This window comes from Polyodon spathula, chromosome 55 (assembly GCF_017654505.1).
Source record: "Polyodon spathula isolate WHYD16114869_AA chromosome 55, ASM1765450v1, whole genome shotgun sequence".
NCBI lineage: Eukaryota > Metazoa > Chordata > Actinopteri > Acipenseriformes > Polyodontidae > Polyodon > Polyodon spathula.
In genome coordinates, this window is record NC_054588.1 from 1,313,102 (window position 1) to 1,330,413 (window position 17,312).

The 17,312-nt window shown below is 43.1% G+C and overlaps 1 protein-coding gene across 6 annotated transcripts in view; it reads left to right on the plus strand.

Annotated features, from left to right (window-relative positions):
- The first annotated feature begins 964 nt into the window (after nt 1-964).
- LOC121307353 (pleckstrin homology domain-containing family G member 4B-like) overlaps nt 965-17,312 on the plus strand; it is a 40,060-nt gene continuing 23,712 nt past the window's right edge. For 4 of the 6 annotated variants that reach the window (XM_041239541.1, XM_041239545.1, XM_041239542.1 and 1 more), the window contains exons 1-8: nt 965-1,209; nt 8,579-8,776; nt 11,749-11,871; nt 12,534-12,858; nt 13,280-14,465; nt 14,959-15,269; nt 15,961-16,194; nt 16,989-17,103. In XM_041239541.1, coding sequence (XP_041095475.1) covers nt 1,135-1,209; nt 8,579-8,776; nt 11,749-11,871; nt 12,534-12,858; nt 13,280-14,465; nt 14,959-15,269; nt 15,961-16,194; nt 16,989-17,103 — 2,567 coding nt within the window. In that variant the 5' untranslated portion in view covers nt 965-1,134. The remainder of the gene's footprint in view (nt 1,210-8,578; nt 8,777-11,748; nt 11,872-12,533; nt 12,859-13,279; nt 14,466-14,958; nt 15,270-15,960; nt 16,195-16,988; nt 17,104-17,312) is intronic. The other 2 variants (XM_041239546.1, XM_041239544.1) reach the window with 2 other exon arrangements.

Consider the following 17,312-nt stretch of genomic DNA (forward strand, 5'->3'; position numbering starts at 1 on the left):
GTGTGTGTGAGAGAGAGAGTGTGTGTTTCTGAGAATAGAAGTTTCTTTGTTGAAGCTGTTTGACCCCCTCCTCTGATCTCCCCTTCTGTGTGACTCAGAGGTGAAATACATCAAGTGTTTATATATGAGAGAGAGAGAGAGAGAGAGAGAGAGACGGAGAGAGGGAGGGAAGGAGAAGGCAGATTGGTCTGTAGCATTATAAACAGCTTGACACATTTTTCAAAGTTTAAAACGAACCCTAAGTTCAGTTGACTGCAAACTGTATTCTCTGGTCCTGGTTAACTTTGTCAATTCTTTTTGTTCCTTTAACCATAAGAACATAAAATATTAGATTTTTCCTGCAATCTAGTACTAAAAAAACAATACTAGGGTAGAGGCCAGCATAGCTGTAGTATAGAACAGTGAAAGTATACTGAAAGCATCGAAAACAAAGGCATGTAAGATATTCCCAGTACAAGCATGGGAAAAGCTTGCACGATAATTGTGGTATTCTCTTCTAATGCGTGGGACTTTTAAGAGATCCTATTTTTGCTGTTTATCAACTGGGTGTCCACATTATTTAGCAACAAATTAATTTCAAATTGAAGACAGTGAGAAAGACCTCTAGTCGTTTGTTATTGAATTTATTAAAACACAACTAAATCTGAGTGGTTAATAGTTCTGAAATTTAAAAGTGAGTGGTTGATAGATAAATAGATAGACGAACAATTATTTTATAAAGCTGCTTGATTCCTGGTCATATCAATACAGCATTTAAACTTAGTGCAACAGAGCTGCAGATAGAGGGAGATAGAGAGAGAGAGAGAGAGAGAGAGAGAGAGAGAGAGAGAGAGAGAGAGAGAGAGAGAGAGAGAGAGAGAGAGAGAGAGAGAGAGCGAGCTAACGCTGTGAGCTAACGTGCGAGACTGTATTAAATTAACGGTCAGGGTACCCACCCCCCCCCCCCCCCCCCCGCACACACACATACAAACACAGACAGTTGGAGAGAGAGAAGGAGAGAGACAGAGAGAGAAGGAGAGAGGGAGACCAATCCGTACACCAGGTCGAATTGTGAAGAGGAGAGAGGCGAGACGTACTTCTTTCTGCAGCAGCTTTGAAACCAAAACCAACTATGGGACTGAGAGGAGGGAGTGAATGAGAGCGAGAGAGAGAGGGAGAAGGGCAGCAGCTGAGAATGTAGCAGAGGGAAGGAAGAGGGATCAAGACATGGTAAGAGAAAGTCGCTCAGAAGATGGGTCTGAGTGGGCAGTTTGCTATCTTTTTTCTTTGTGCATTCTCAGTTTACATTTAGCTTGGTATGTTTTGATCTTGCGTGTTTGCCTCCCGATAGGATCTCTCTGTCTCCTAAATGTTTTAAGCTAAGCTTATATTCCTTGCATTTTGAAAAAGATTGGAAGAACTTAATTGTTATATGTTGTTGCATCCATGTGTATGGTTCTCTGGATAAAAGCAGCCAAACTAGTCCAACTGAGAAATCTTTTATTAATATTTCCATTAATGTACAGTACTGTGTCGGAGGGAGACTTAATTAGGGAAACCGTATGGGTGTAACTGTTGGCAGCGACTGTGAAATGGTAGCCAATCTTGGGCAAACGGTCTAAGTGATGTTAATTTTCCATTTAGAATTGCAAGAATGTTTCAGTGCTCGAATGAATAGGAAATTGTGATTGGGGATTTGCCTCTTGTTTTGAAGACTGATGGAGATTTAGAAACTGCGTTTTGGAATGTAACGTTTTCCAACAGCATAGGGCAGAGGCAGACGAACTGGGCAGAATCAGTCTTTGTTCCAGCTATGCCCTAAATTATAAAATTGAACAAATGCAACCCCTGTCCAGGTCAGATAAGATTCATTATTTATCAAACCCATTTCATTGTGGTCACCACAGCATCTAAAGGACATTGTGGCCTTGGAGACAGCACTTTAGAAGCAACCAAACTAAACCCTGGGCCTAAAGAAATGAGTTAGGAAGGTTGAGGGAAGGGGGTTTATTTAGCCTAGAGCAAAAAGAAGAAATAGGGAGGGCTTTGAATTAAGACTTTAACATCTTAATAAGAATTGACAACCTTAGACAATACCAGGACATAGTGGAGACAGACAAAAGACAGAGGGAAGGAGACACTTCTCCACACAGAGAGTGGTGAGGGGATAGAATGGGTTACCTAGTCATGTTGCTGAAGGAGACTCTTCTTCACACAGAGAGTGCTGAGGGGATGGAATGGGTTACCTAGTCATGTTGCTGAAGGAGACTCTTCTTCACACAGAGAGTGGTGAGGGGATGGAATGGGTTACCTAGTCATGTTGCTGAAGGAGACTCTTCTTCACACAGAGAGTGGTGAGGGGATGGAATGGGTTACCTAGTCATGTTGCTGAAGGAGACTCTTCTTCACACAGAGAGTGGTGAGGGGATGGAATGGGTTACCTAGTCATGTTGAAGGAGACTCTTCTTCACACAGAGAGTGGTGAGGGGATGAAGGAGACTCTTCTTCACACAGAGAGTGGTGAGGGGATGGAATGGGTTACCTAGTCATGTTGCTGAAGGAGACTCTTCTTCACACAGAGAGTGGTGAGGGGATGGAATGGGTTACCTAGTCATGTTGCTGAAGGAGACTCTTCTTCACACAGAGAGTGGTGAGGGGATGGAATGGGTTACCTAGTCATGTTGTTGAAGGAGACTCTTCTTCACACAGAGAGTGGTGAGGGGATGGAATGGGTTACCTAGTCATGTTGCTGAAGGAGACTCTTCTTCACACAGAGAGTGGTGAGGGGATGGAATGGGTTACCTAGTCATGTTGCTGAAGGAGACTCTTCTTCACACAGAGAGTGGTGAGGGGATGGAATGGGTTACATAGTCATGTTGCTGAAGGAGACTCTTCTTCACACAGAGAGTGATGAGGGGATGGAATGGGTTACCTAGTCATGGAATGGGTTGAGGGGATAATGTTACATGTCATGTTGCTGAAGGAGACTCTTCTTCACACAGAGAGTGATGAGGGGATGGAATGGGTTACATAGTCATGTTGCTGAAGGAGACTCTTCTCAACACAGAGTTGTAAGGGTATGGGTTACCTAGTCATGTTGTTGATGCAGAATGACTGGTATCCTTTAAGACCCGACTAGACAAAGTTTTCAGATCAATCAGCTACTAGGAACCGGACGAGCACTGATAGGCCGAATGGCCTCTTCTCGATCGTAATTATTATTTTGTTGTTCTTATATAAACCCATAATTAAATGGACCCCAGCTCTCAGAATTCGCAAGAACATTCAGTGCCAAGACAAGCAAGAGTAGGCTCTGACGAACGAGACTTGCGATTGCCTTATGATGGTCATGCGTGGAGTTCAGGCCAAACAAGGACAGAGAGGCTTTTGTAGTGAAATATTTTCAACCATTCCAGCAAAGACATCCCTATGGTTTGTCTAAAAAGAATGACCACTAGGGAGGTGGTCATAAAGAAATGGGTATTGCTTACATCTAGGGCAGTGTTGCAGGGGGACGGGCTAACGGTTACACTCTGGTGTACCTGATGTGCTTAGATTTCGGAGAGGAGCATGAGAACTGTTATTATAATAGGAATTGTTTTGATACCGGCTCTCGTATATTAATACCACAAGTGTGGGATACATTTTTGTTATCCGACTCCAGTGTAATGACATGAGTGGAATAACATGTTTACTGGGACTAGTTTTGAGCAGAACTTTGTTTATTTTCCAATCCAGTGGCATGCTGCATGAAATTCAATACCAGAGCTGCTGCATATTGAATTATGTTTTTCCTCAATACAGGGTTTTAAAATTAGACTGTAATTGAACAAGTAAGATGGGGAGAAAAAGGAAAAGAAATGCAGTACGCTTGATTCCTATTTGTGCCTGACAGATATTTTCCAAACACTTTTACATAAATGTCTGGCCAGAAGGACTGCAGCGGGACAGAAAAAAAAACAGTTTTATTTTGTATTCATGATTAATTGAAAAAGTTCCAGTTCAATTACCACACCCTCAGTACACAGATGTATCTGTTTCAGATTTTTAGCCACAATTCAAATGTGTTTATTAACTAAGATAAAACCCTTGAGACATACATCCTACTTACAGGAGAATGCCAAAAAGAAACCAAACATTCAAGCAGGAAAAAAAAAACACTTAAACCAGTCATAAAAACAGTGACACAAAACAAACGCACACAAAATAGAACAATCCCAGCGTGCTGTACATGATCCTGGGACAGATTTGACAGGATTTGCAACCCTGGTCAGATTTCAAATAAATATTTTGTTCAAAGGCAAGGAGTTCCAGAGGTGAGATGCTTGATACACAAAGGCACGCTGGCCCATGTTAGATCTCAGTTTGGGGATTTTAAAAGCAGGCGCATCATTTGATCTTCATGCGCAGGCAGAGTTACATGTCTCCAACAGAGATATAAGGTAACTTGGAGCATTTCATTATAAACTAAATACAAAAAAAAAAATGACAGAGCCTTCTCTTCTTCGGACTGAGCCACCATAGAGAGTACAGTGGAGTTGCTTGTTGTCAATTAGACACTTCTTCACACAGAGAGTGGTGAGGGGATGGAATGGGCTGCCTAGTCATGTTGCTGAAGGAGACTCTTCTTCACACAGAGAGTGGTGAGGGGATGGAATGGGTTACCTAGTCATGTTGTTGAAGGAGACTCTTCTTCACACAGAGAGTGGTGAGGGGATGGAATGGGCTGCCTAGTCATGTTGTTGAAGGAGACTCTCAGTGTTGATGGGTTACCCAGTCATGCTGCTGAAGGAGACTCTTCTTCACACAGAGAGTGGTGAGGGGATGGAATGAATCACTCTTCTTCACACAGAGAGTGGTGAGGGGATGGAATGGGTTACCTAGTCATGTTGCTGAAGGAGACTCTTCTTCACACTGAGGGGATGAATTACCTAGTCATGTTGCTAGGAGTTGTTGAAGTTTTAACCCGTCTTGACAAAGTTCTGAGGTCAATCAGCTACTAGGAACCGGACAAGCACTGATGGGCCGAATGGCCTCCTCTTGTTTCTAAAGTCCTTATGTTCCAAGTGTCCCTTTTGGAGAGCAAAAGCTTAAAACAGACACCTTGAGCTATCTTATCACTGAATCATCCCTCTTGTGTTTCTGCAGCTGCCCATATACAATAGCACATGTCTCGGAGAGTTTCCAGCTAGGCGCCTGTCTTGGTTTCATCATGTGTGCTGTAGTTCAGTTCTAGCTGCAGACTCTGGGGTTGTGCTGTGTGAACACTGTCAGCAGTCCCAAAGGGAGGTGCTCATCATGTTTAGTGTTTTGGCGTGCCGTCCAGAAGTGACCTCACCCTCCCTGCAGCCTGCTGTTTGAAACTCCCCCTGCTTCCGCTGCTCTTTCCTCAGCTGCCAAACATCTGCGAGGCTCATCAGAGGCGGGGAAGACGCTGCTCAGTCAAGAGAGATCAGTGCAGAGTCTGCAGCAGGAACTAGGGAGTATAGGGCCATTGAGAAACCTCTCCAATTCAGACACTATGCATGCAAAGTCATCACAAGTATTTTCAATAAGTACTGTACATAATTCAATGCTAACTTCTAGGTTATGCAGTAATGATGGCCTTTATATTTAAAATGTAGTGTTATTTTTTATCAAAAACTTGATCTTACAATTAAAAAAAAAAACAACAACAGTTTACTTTAACCACAAACAATGTGGTTTTGAAGCAAATAAACATAGAAACAGAATTTTTTTTTTTTTAATTCCAACACTGCAGATGGCCTGCATTGCACACACACACACGCACACACACACACACACACACACACGCACACACACACAGAAAGCCTCTCATTAAACCTCCAGTTCAAACTCACAGCCCTTCTTCGCTGCATGATGATCTCCTGTAGATTCCAGAACTCTTCCAATGTAAACCAGGAACAAAATCCTCTCTGTTAAATCACAAGGAGTTGTATTGCCCAAGTTTCTCTTCGCTTGCTGCATTGGGGGAAGCCAGACTTTGATTGGTGAAAAGAATGGTATTTGCAACCAACCGTTCTTTATTATAAAGAGGCTCAGAGGTAGAACGATCAGGGTTGGAAGATCAGAAACTTTCATTCAATAGGTAAGTTTAACTAAATGTGAAATTTCTTAGCTGGAACAACTGTATCCTATAATAGAACGTTGCAATCCATTAATTATATTATTAGATAATGGTGAACTTAATGATAATTGTCAATAACTCCCTCCCCATCAATATGGAGCGACCCATGCACTTAATCATAATAAGGTTTCAAACTTTGTGCATGTTGAGTTGAACAACTATCCTTATCTAATTCATCTACTACAGCATAATTGAGTTCTCCAAGTTGCCTTTAAACTCGACTGGGCCCATACCATTTAGGTGTAAGTTATATGCATATACTATATATTTCTGAAGAAACTATCATATGGTATATCGCCTTGCTATAGCAATAAAAAGCATCCTGACTCTCTCCAAACACGGAACATCTTATTTATTGTCACTGACCTTCTTCTGGCTGGCGAATGGAATTTTTCTGCAAGAACAACAATTTAAACTCCAGGCACGCTCCCCACATCTTAAGGTCAGTTTGGGTATTCAAGACTCATTATTTTGACAGCGTGACTGCTGTTGAGTGACAGGTCCCATGTTTATTCTATCCCCTGAGGAGCGTGAGAGGGAGAGAGGAGAGGGGAGAGTGTGCCGCTATAGGAACTAAAATTATCTCCAGTGCAGAAATAGCAAGGAGAGGCTGTAGCACTCATCCGCTGTAGTATATAGTCTTCAGTGCTTTTTCTCCAGATAATGTGGATTTCCTCTTGGCCTGGTGTTGATGGCTGCAGTGTAGTTCTGGCTCCAGGGATCAACCAAAGTGCAGCCTCCTTAGTGCCTCAGTGTGGCAGCCATCTGGAATGGGCTAGGTGGGGCGGTTCACAGGGGTCATGTGGTGGGCAGCGATGTTGGCGTCTCAGCATCACCCCTCCACCCCCGAACCAACCCAGTGCAGTTTACTGACCTTAACTGTCCATTCCTTTGCATTGATGTTAACTTCCTCTGTCTCTTGTCATCATCCGTTGTGACGTGCTCAGATCTGAGAAAGAGCTACCAAGCAGCAGGGCCAGGTCTGGTCAGTAAGAACATAATCAATCAATCAATCAATCAATCTTGATTTTATATAGCGCCTTTCATAGAGGAACACCATCACAAAGCGCTTTACAAGATACACTAACAACAAGAAAATCCATAATACTTCAAATACAGAGAAATGCATCATACATGATATACAGTGGAAAGTACATAATACATGATAGTAGCATAATACATGAAATAGTACACTAAATACAGTGGAAAGTGCAGAATACATGATAGTAACCAAATGTGAAATAGTAGCAGCAGCTAATAACAGATATCAGATCGCATGGAAAGCAAAAGAGAGCAGGTGGGTTTTGAGAGTTGATTTAAAAATAATTTACAAACAAGAGGAGACCAATCAGCCCAGCCAAGCTCATCTGGTTCCTAGTGGCTGATTGATCTCAAAACTTTGTCAAGTTGGGTCTTGAAGGATCCCAGTGATTCAGCCTCAACAACATGACTAGGCAGCCCATTCCATCCCTTCACCCCTCCCTGTGTGAAGAACTGTCTCCTTCCCTCTGTCCTGAACATATCTCAAAAAGATAAACCAAGCAGAAGGGAAGATACAAATAAAATATGTAGAAAGGAATAGATCAAGTACTATTTCCCACACCCCTCCCAGACTCTGTACTTTTTTTTTCCAGATTTGCTGGCACTGAAACCCATGTCAGCTGCCCAGAGAATAAAAGTTGTGTTTTAATGATAATTCATTTCCTGAAATCTGTTGCAGATGATTCAGTGTATGTCTGTAAACGTCGTGGAGTTGCCATGGCAGTTCAGTGTGAGAAAAACACTACAGCTGCTGTTTCCACAAAGAAAACCTTCTGACAGATCTTGGAGATTTCCTGTTTATTCTTTTATTTTGAATTGCAATCATTTTGTAGGATTACAAAGTTGTGACCTAGTCTCCATGCCTCAAGTCTGTCCTGTACTGGCTGGAGCACCCTTTCTCTTACTGGGCGAGGGTGCAGTTCAGTCTCTATGTTTCAACCCTACCCTATACTAGATGCAGCTGTTGTTTTTTTCATTGAAGTTGTTTGCAGCTCTATGCAGTGTGTTCAATCATTTACTGGAAGCAAACTAAACCAGGTAATACAAGGTATTTAAAATAATTGATTAGCAGCTCAATGTCTTAAATGTGAGAGCTACTTATTTCTGCTTTGTAGTCGATGACAAATTGAATCCTGCTGAGAATTTTGCAAAGTCAGTAACGAAAGGAGGAAAGTAGATTTCGTCAGTGTGGGGTGGGGGGGGGGGGGGGGGGGGGGGGGGGGGGGGGGCATGAAAGTTCAAAATAATTAAATCAATTAATTAATTCAAATCATAGTTTCTAGATGGCTCTGTGCATCTGTGAATTTGGATATTATTGGACAGAGTATGTGTCCACAAACAAGAGGAAGGGGGACCACTGATCTAAAGTCCTTAATCTGACCGGAGCTCTCTCTCCGCTCTCCCACCCAGGGTTCTGAGGCAGTGGAGGACTGTGTCCAGGGAGCGCTCTCCTCCCTCTACCCCCCCTTCGAGGTGACGGCCCCCCCTCTTCTCTCGCAGGTCTTCACGGTGCTGGAAGGCACGTATCGACACGACTCGCTCAGATACCTAGTTGACTTCTTCATCCCTGCAAAGCATCTTCTGCAGAGAGTCCAACAGCAAGCCTGTGTGAGTATGACCTGTTAGTCTATAGAACAAGAACATGAGAACATGAGTCAGGGAATGAAAAAAAGGCCATTCGGCCCATCAAGGCTCATCCCTTGTTAGCAAACCATTTTCCCTACTTGGGAGAACTCATTAAAAGTTTTATATGTTCTCAGTGTTTTACATCCTCCTACATCACCTGGTAGGCTAATCCATCCTCTCTGTGTAAAAATAACCGTCTGCTCTGAACTCTACTCAACTTCCTCTTGTTCTCCTGTCTGTGCTAAATTTGAAGCTGTGTCTAGACCAGTTATAATTTTAAAGACTTCAATCAAGTCACCTCTTCCATTTCTTTTTTCCAGGCTGAAGAGATTTCATTATTTGAACCTGTCTTCCTAGCTCATGCCATTGAGTCCTGGGATCAGCCTCGCTTCTCTGTACCTTCTCAAGTGCAGTGATGTCTTTTGTGTAGTGAGGTGACCAAAACCTCACACAGCATTCTAGGAGGGGGGATTAACTAGGTCATTGTATAATCTTAGCATAACCTTTCTAGACTTGTAGGGCAGGCTAGACAAAATTGTCCCGTCCAGTCTAGCTCTTTGCTCTAATTTTAAATTCTGGTTACCACATTACCAAAAGGACACCAACCCAGTCTTTATATTCCAGTTCACAACCTCATCATAACCTCCTTGGATTTGTGCTCTACACTTTTGGCTGCATACCCGAGCATTCTGTTTGCCTTTTTCGATTGCTTCCCTAGCACTGTCTTGTTGCTGACAGCGGTGAGTCTGTTACCACGCAAAGCTCTTTCTCTTGGCGAGATGGTTCCAAGTTCTATACCACCCATTCGATATTTGGATCCTGTTGATCACAGATACTGATTACAGCTTTGTAGATTGCTTATGACAATGGTTTCCAACCTTTTCCAAGTTTTTGGAACACTGCCAGCGTCAGACCAAAAGCATCTGTGTGCACAGTAAGACGGTCCTGAAAATTTGTACTGAGGTCCTGTGCTTTGATTTGTTGCTCCAAAATGTTTCTCAGGACTAGCAGATCAAATAAAAAGGGACAGTAAACAGATTTGAACTGGCACCACACCGAAAAAGGCAACAATATCCAAAATAAACGACAGGAGACTCACAACTGGCATATCGAAAAAAAAAAACTTTATTGGCTAAAAAACATAAAAAACGAACGTGTTTTGGCTTAGCATTGGCTACCACGATGAAGGAAAAGCCGAAACTTTTTCAATTCTTATTTTTTTTATATTATCGTATATTTTTGATATGCGAGTTGCAAGATTGCCTTTCATTTGTTTTAACCACATATATTTGATGCATTCCAGACTAGGGGTTTAATAATGTATGCATTTCTACACTCTCAACTTGATTCGCGTTAACCGCTGAACACTTGGAAACATATTTGCAGTCATTAACCCTAAATACAAACCAGACGAAATCTTGATAGTCGTCTGTTTTTATTGAACCTCATGTGGTTTAGAATGCTTTGTCGCTGATATTCTGAGTGTGAGAGCTTCACTCTCAGCGAAATTATAAGTGGAGTTTCTGCTAATAAGTTCCATTGGGGATGCAAGGTGTAATTATCTTCTTTGTTGCTGTCAGTACACAATATAATAGTCTATTCTCAAAGCTATTTCAGAGGCCTTGAAGAGTAAGCAGCTGGGGGCTCTGAAAAATAGAGCATTGTTTAAATAACGTACTTGTCATTTTTCTTTTTAATTGTTAACATCCTGACAACTTTTTACACTTGCAACTTTAAAGTCTGCTTCAAAGCCCTTTCCAAAATGCCCGCTCTAGTGCACTGCTAGTGCTAGGATTATTGCCCACATTGTCAAGCACGGCGATAACGATCCGTGATGTGGTACAGAACAAAAAAGCTTGAGTGCTGAGTAACTCAATGAAAATTTCTTAAATTACATTATGGGCTGTTTATTTCTATAATCCAAATAAAAGTTTCTTTGAAAAAAAAAATCAAAAGACAAGCTGTATTTCTTTGGGTACAAAATGTAGATTTTTCAGTAAGGACCCTCCCCCCTTTAAAAATGTTCTCAATTACTGTCTCTTGTGGCTTGTGTTCCCAATGTTAGGGTAAGTATACACGTTGCACAATCTCTGCTGCAGTGCAATATGCTCAATGTGAAAATGTTTCACGTTGGCCTCCGCTTGTAACGTGTTCCATATGTGTGGTGTTTTTATTCTTCAATCTGTTGCTTTTTCTTATTGAGTTAGTTCCATAACTCTGCTGCAGCTCACTTCACTTTTGGCGTGTTTTTGATTTTAAACTGAGGGAACATGAAACCACTTTGTGGCTTGGAGACTCAGTTTCAAGCCAGTCCACGGCACACCAAGGGAGACTCGGGGTTTGATACAGTCAAGTTGGAACAAACTAGGTCTCCTAGAACCAGGTTTCAAGCCGCTGTTCCTAAAAAAAAGGTGGCTTAGTGCTTCCTTGGGTCTAGTTTAATTTGTGCACTAATTAATTCAAAGTAATCACAGCTAACAAAATAATTCTATACCTTGGACGTCCATTCACTATATAGATCTCAGATGTGCTATTTGGAAAGAAATAGCTTCAGCAGACTGTGGTCACACATGTTCTGAACCTACTAGAGTATAGCTAGCAGGTATAGAGGTGCACACAAACTGAGAAGCTCCCAGTACCTCCAGAATCAACGTAGACAATAGATGTAGTGTCTGTCTCTCCAGGATTTGAGGTAATCTGATCAACTGCCTATCTCTGATAATACCAGTGGCACGTTTTGAATCTAAACCGTACCGTTCAATGTAGAATGCAATGTGGGTATTTGGAATTGATAAATGGTAAACATTGTTAAAATCTGGTCTCATCCTCATAGCTTAACAAATTAGTTAATTCCACGTTTACCTTAATTTTCAACAGAAGATGCAATGCAGTGAATTCAGTCAGTATGAGTGATGTGCATGCCTGTATTCAAAGACCTGTCTGTTTTCTTGCAGTCTCAGTATGTGGGGTTCCTCTTCCTGCACGAGGGCTGGCCTCTGTGTCTTCATGAGAAGGTGGTGGTGCACCTCTCAACGCTGGATTGGAAGAACCTGCAGCCTGGAGACTTCTATCTGCAGGTGACCCCAGTCCCAGGCAACACTACAGTCCTGAAGCCTGGCTCACATTAGTACAGTTGCGACCAGTGCTTGAAATGGGAAAATAAGTGTTGGCACCCAGAGAAGTGCCGAGGGAAGGGAAGGGCTCATCAGCAGGTACAGCCAGGCTCTCGTTAAACTGCATGATTTACGGAACGTTGAATGCATTATGGGTATCGTAGTCTGACAGTCTATACAGTAAAATATAAACACGCTGGGGAACTACAACTCCCAAGGAGCCCTGTGCTTTCAAGCACACAGTGGCAAATCTTTGCATGCATGTTAGATCATATTTCTGGCTATAAGAAGTGCCAGTACACAAGTCTTTATAATATAGAAGTGACGGTAAGAAAGTGCCGGCCCATTTCAAGCACTGGCTATGCCACGTTTTATCTGCCATTTGGGAAAGCAGTTTGAAATCGGTCTTGTTCGTTTCCATCAGCAACAGACTATGATGAAACCGGTTTGAATTAGGGCTTGGTCAGGTTAGGATGGCAGAAATTGAGCATCCAAACGGAACTACATACTTCACTGCAATGGGTACATTTCAGGTGAAATCCATGATAACGCTGAGCATCGGTCACCACCTTGCCCTGTCCTGTTTGCACACTCCTTTACAATATCATGTATGTATTGCACTGCAGGTGGTCCCCTTCTCAGCCAGGGCCCCGAGGCTGGCTGTCAAGTGCCTGTCCACCGGGGGCCGCACTGTCCAGGAGATCTTGGTTCCTGAGTCGGACCATGGTCACATCTTCACCCCAGAGTGGCTGAACGGACTCAACAAAGAGCGGACCGGCGCCCGGCTCCAGCGTTGCCTCCTGATCAGTGACACTGGGCTGGTTCGGGCAGCCTGGGAGGAGGTGGTGTACCCACAGTTCATCCACAAGCCCGGCAGTATGGTGGGCAGCCTGGGCACGGCTGTGGACCCGGGCCTTCTGATGCCAACAGCAGTAAAGGGTGACATGCTTGGTGCTTGGTGTTTGGTCATTATTCTTCACGACTAGCTTTGAAAATAAAATCCCACTAATAAAATGCAATTTGCACTAAAGTACAGTATGGAGGATATTGTATGAAAGATTCATAAATAAATAAGTCAGTTTACAGCCTTGGTGCGCCAGTAAGGCTGTAAGAATGTCAGCTCTCCTGATGAGAGAAAATATTCTTCCACTGAGCTTTAAAAGCAAAATTAATTGCCATTGATTGGTACTCGACTGGAAACAGCCTTCCTTATTTTGAAGTCAATACATTAATGAATGGATTTATTTAACACCTGCCTATATATAGATCTCAGCATTTGAGCAACTCCTAACAGTTCATAATGTTTGGCATCATTAGAACAGACAAAGGAGGGGTGATCCTCAAACAACATCTCGCTGTTTATCATTCGCAGATCCACCTGAGGATCCGAAACTGAGCGAGGAAAACAAACTGAAGAGCGAGCTTGAAGGAGAATATGTGGAGCTTCTGGAAGTTGGCATCGAGGAGGGCAGGGTCCTTCCTGGAGAGCTGGACTCCAAACGCAGGTACCTGGAGGTCCACGGGATCTCCAAAACCAAGACCATGCCCCTTTGCAAAGGACAGATTAAAGGAAAGAGCAGGAGGCACAAGGCCTGGCTTCACCACAGAACCACAGGAAAACACCCCCCTTGTGGCATGGCTGCGAAGCAAACAGTAGGCAGCTCTGAGGATTTCAAGAGCTCTGAGACCACCAGAGTAGAAACCACTCCAAAGCTGACCAACTTTGAGAAGTTCCAGGGTGAGATGGTCTACGTTGACTGTTCCTCAGAATCGGAAGGAGGGATTTGTATCCCTGCGATCCCCGTTCCCTCAAGAGAAGAGAAAGCCAACCAAAATCTGCAAGAGGACAACCTTAAGAAGGTCTCTTTAAAAAGTGTTGAAGGCTATGACTGTACGTCAGGGGAGGACACCCAAAAGCTTTTCACGCAGTCATTGACTCAGCTCGATGAAGGTGTGGCCTCTCAGAGCCAATCACTGAGCAGCGGTGCTGGAGCTAGCCAATTAGAGGCTGAGGATAGGCAACCATCTGGTAAAGAACCAAATAAACCATGTGGTGTTGGATCATCTATTCCTAATGGGACAGAATGTTCGAAAACAGAAAGGACTAATTCAACTGTGCTCCCATTGGCCAGCCAGGGAGAACAAAACCCGCAGCCATTGGTCAGAACTGTAGATCCCCAACCAGCTTTGGTTGAGAATTATGAGGAACCATGGACTGGATGTCCAGAATCTGAATGTTTATTGGCTGAGGGAGATACCAGTTATGCTGTTATTAAACACAAGGGGTCAGGTGACCAAAGTCTCACAGGAGCTAGTTTATCAGACAAATTAGTTCAGACAAGTTCCCAGGAATCAACTGGCTGTAAGTCCAGTTCTAACCCTAATTCTGAGCAGAACCCAGTTACTAGCAGAGTGGGGAGCATGGAGGCCCAAAAGGAAGTACTAGACCAGGCCACAGGACCAGGCCAGGAGGCAGCAAAGCAGTCTGGGATTGTGGAGGACAAAGCAACTGCAACCAAAGAGACCCAAAACAGAGCTCATGGAACCAAAGGCCACAGGTAGGCAAACTGCTTTGTTTTGACCCTGTTTTATCTGGGATATGACCACAGTGGTAGTGTAAAATGCAGCATATGCCACGCTAACATATTTCAGGATTGGGTTAAAGTCCATTGGCATCTAAATGCAATCAAGAAATCTAGTTACATTTGAATCCATTTGCAAAGTATTTGCATTTGACAGATTTTACGAATCTATCAAATGCATTGAGCAAGTGTTCCTATTTGACCAATTCCAAGTGCAATTAACTCTACAGCTATTAGACAGACATTGTTAAAAGTAATTGCAAGTTTAATTGAGAACTTGTTTGAAGTAATTACAGAACACATAACTGATTAGTACATGAGGAGCCTGATTGAAGGAGTGTGTTACAACAGGGAGTAGTTTGAATTGATTGCTCTAGTTTTGCATTTCCAGTGTGTGGTGGGGCGTGGGTTGTCTGTTAGTGACGTGCTTGTTAACACTGTATTGAGGAACTACGCTTTTTCAACGCAGGAGGAAGAGAAAAGGAAAATCAGGGAAGGCTAAATCCAGATCCTCTGAACAGACTGGGAAAAGGGGAAAGGGTGCAGTGAAGGAGCGCTCCAAACCGTCCGGCAATGAGGCCCCAGGAGAACGCTCAGACATCAAGGCCACACAAACACCCCGTGCGACAGAGTCCTCTGCCCTGACCCCCGACCCAGCCGCCACTCAGGACAGCCAAGCTGAGGATATACAGCCACTCGGGGTCAGAGGTGAGCCTACACAGCTGCCCACTCTTCAAGACACACAGCAGCTGCTGGGCATTCTGGAATGTGACTGCACTGGTGAGGGAGAGGGGCTTAGAGTGGCTTTTTACTGTGTGTATTTATAAGTTTATAGGTTAGCTGTATTGCAGTTCTTTGTGGTGTTATACAGAAGAACTAGCCATGGTCCAGGAAGTTAAATAGACATGCATTAAACAAAAAATCCGTAAGGTTGCTTATTTTATTTCTGAAGAAATTCTGAGCAAACTGTTACAGTTTAGTGCTTTTTAACAAAATGTGAATATTATAGCAAATCTGGAACAATTTTACTGTTTCGACCAGGACACAAAATGAAAGCTGAAAATTGGGACAGTCTCAGTTTTTCCTGGGATGTTTGTCAAACCTGTTGGCATCTCACTTTCTTTACAGGTTTTCTCCTTACCTTGAAATGTGCTTGTCAAAGCAGGGGGATATAAGAGGCAATTTGAAATGTATAATCACCCAAGAAACGTCTGGGAACAAGAAAAGACCATTCAGCCTATCAAGCCAATCTCGTCTTTTTTAAAATGTTCCCGGTGTTTTAGATGCTGCTACTTCACCTGGCCGGCTATTCCATGCATTTATATCAATAAAAAAGCTTCCTATAATTAACTCATAATGCTCCACAACAAAACCATTATCCCTTTAATCCAGACCTTTAAATAGGACTCTTTTTTTATGTCCCTAATAACAAGAATGTTTACATTTGTTTTTAATTTTCTTTTTTTTCCAGGGAACGATTTAAAATCCCATGACATTACGCAAACAGAGATAGAGGAAATGCCTCGCAGCACCGACAACCAATCAGAACAAAGCTCAGCTGACCACCAAATTAGCCGCACCCCAGAGGAAGAGGAGGAGGAGCAAGCTCCAGCAGACCAATCAGGAGATGACTCCCTCCAAGCTCCTCCTCTTCTGAAAGACCTGAACCCAGAGCTCCTTCAATCAGGGGTGTTGACTCTGCCTGGTAATGGAATCAATTCTATTGTTTGCGCTAAAAGAATGTCTAACGAATGTATCCTTAAATGTATCTTTAAATGTATCTTTAAATGTATCTTTAAATGCTCAATTCTAAGTTAAATGGAAGTACAAAGAAACTCAAGGCCAATCTTGGCACAGTCAGTTCCAGAATGAGTATTGCACTGGCTCAGGGAAAAATCAGCATTGACTGTTTCTCCTCATCGCGCTACAGTTGACCCTACCGCTCAGAGCGGACACCTGCAGGGCTGGCCTTTGTCCTCCAGAGGGTGCTAGCTTGCTGACATCCACTCTGGAGTTCCTGGGTGTAAAAGGAAGCTGGCTCGGTCGTGGGATCTGAGGAGGCCCGCCGAACCTTCAGTTGTCCTGAGCAGCTGTGTGGGGAGTTGCTGCACTGAAGGAAATAAGAAAATAATTTGGCATTTTAAATTGGGGAGAAAAAATGGGGGTAAAAAAAAAGTGGGAGCACTAAATTATAACGAGAAGTCTTAATCAATGAAGGAATTATCATGCAGTTTCTTTTTTTATGCTGCTGTAATTCGTAAAGTTAACACCTACACGATACTGAAGCCAGGCTGCTCTCTATTCAGAGTTTTCCAGACCATTGGCCAAAAATACATCTGATTAATACTCATCGTTTTCTACAACTGTAGCATTATAAAACCAGCAAATGAAAGTTTTTTGGGGGGAGTGAGCTGATGGGACTTCTAGCAGTAAGTACACCAGCTGTGGTCAAACAGTGCTGGCCAGTCTTTTGGGCTAAATCTCTTCTCTTTCCATCAGGTACCCGAGACAAGGCCGGGCGAGCCCTGGTTGTCATGGAGACCCACAGCCCCTGCTGGCAGTATCCAGTGGAGGAGATTGTTCGCACCTTGTCCTGTTTCTACTCTCTCACCAGGTATCCATGGCAACACTCGCTCCTTGCAATGAGGCCTGTGGGCCTGGTCTGGCAGGAATATTTGACACCCTAACCCCAACCCTAACCCTAAGTAAATATTATGTAAACACCGTGTAATCAGAGACACTTAATGTAAAGCCTAAAGTTTATGCTTCGTGTCATACAGGATAAATAAGACTTGATAAGTGCTGAATCCATCAATTTATCGA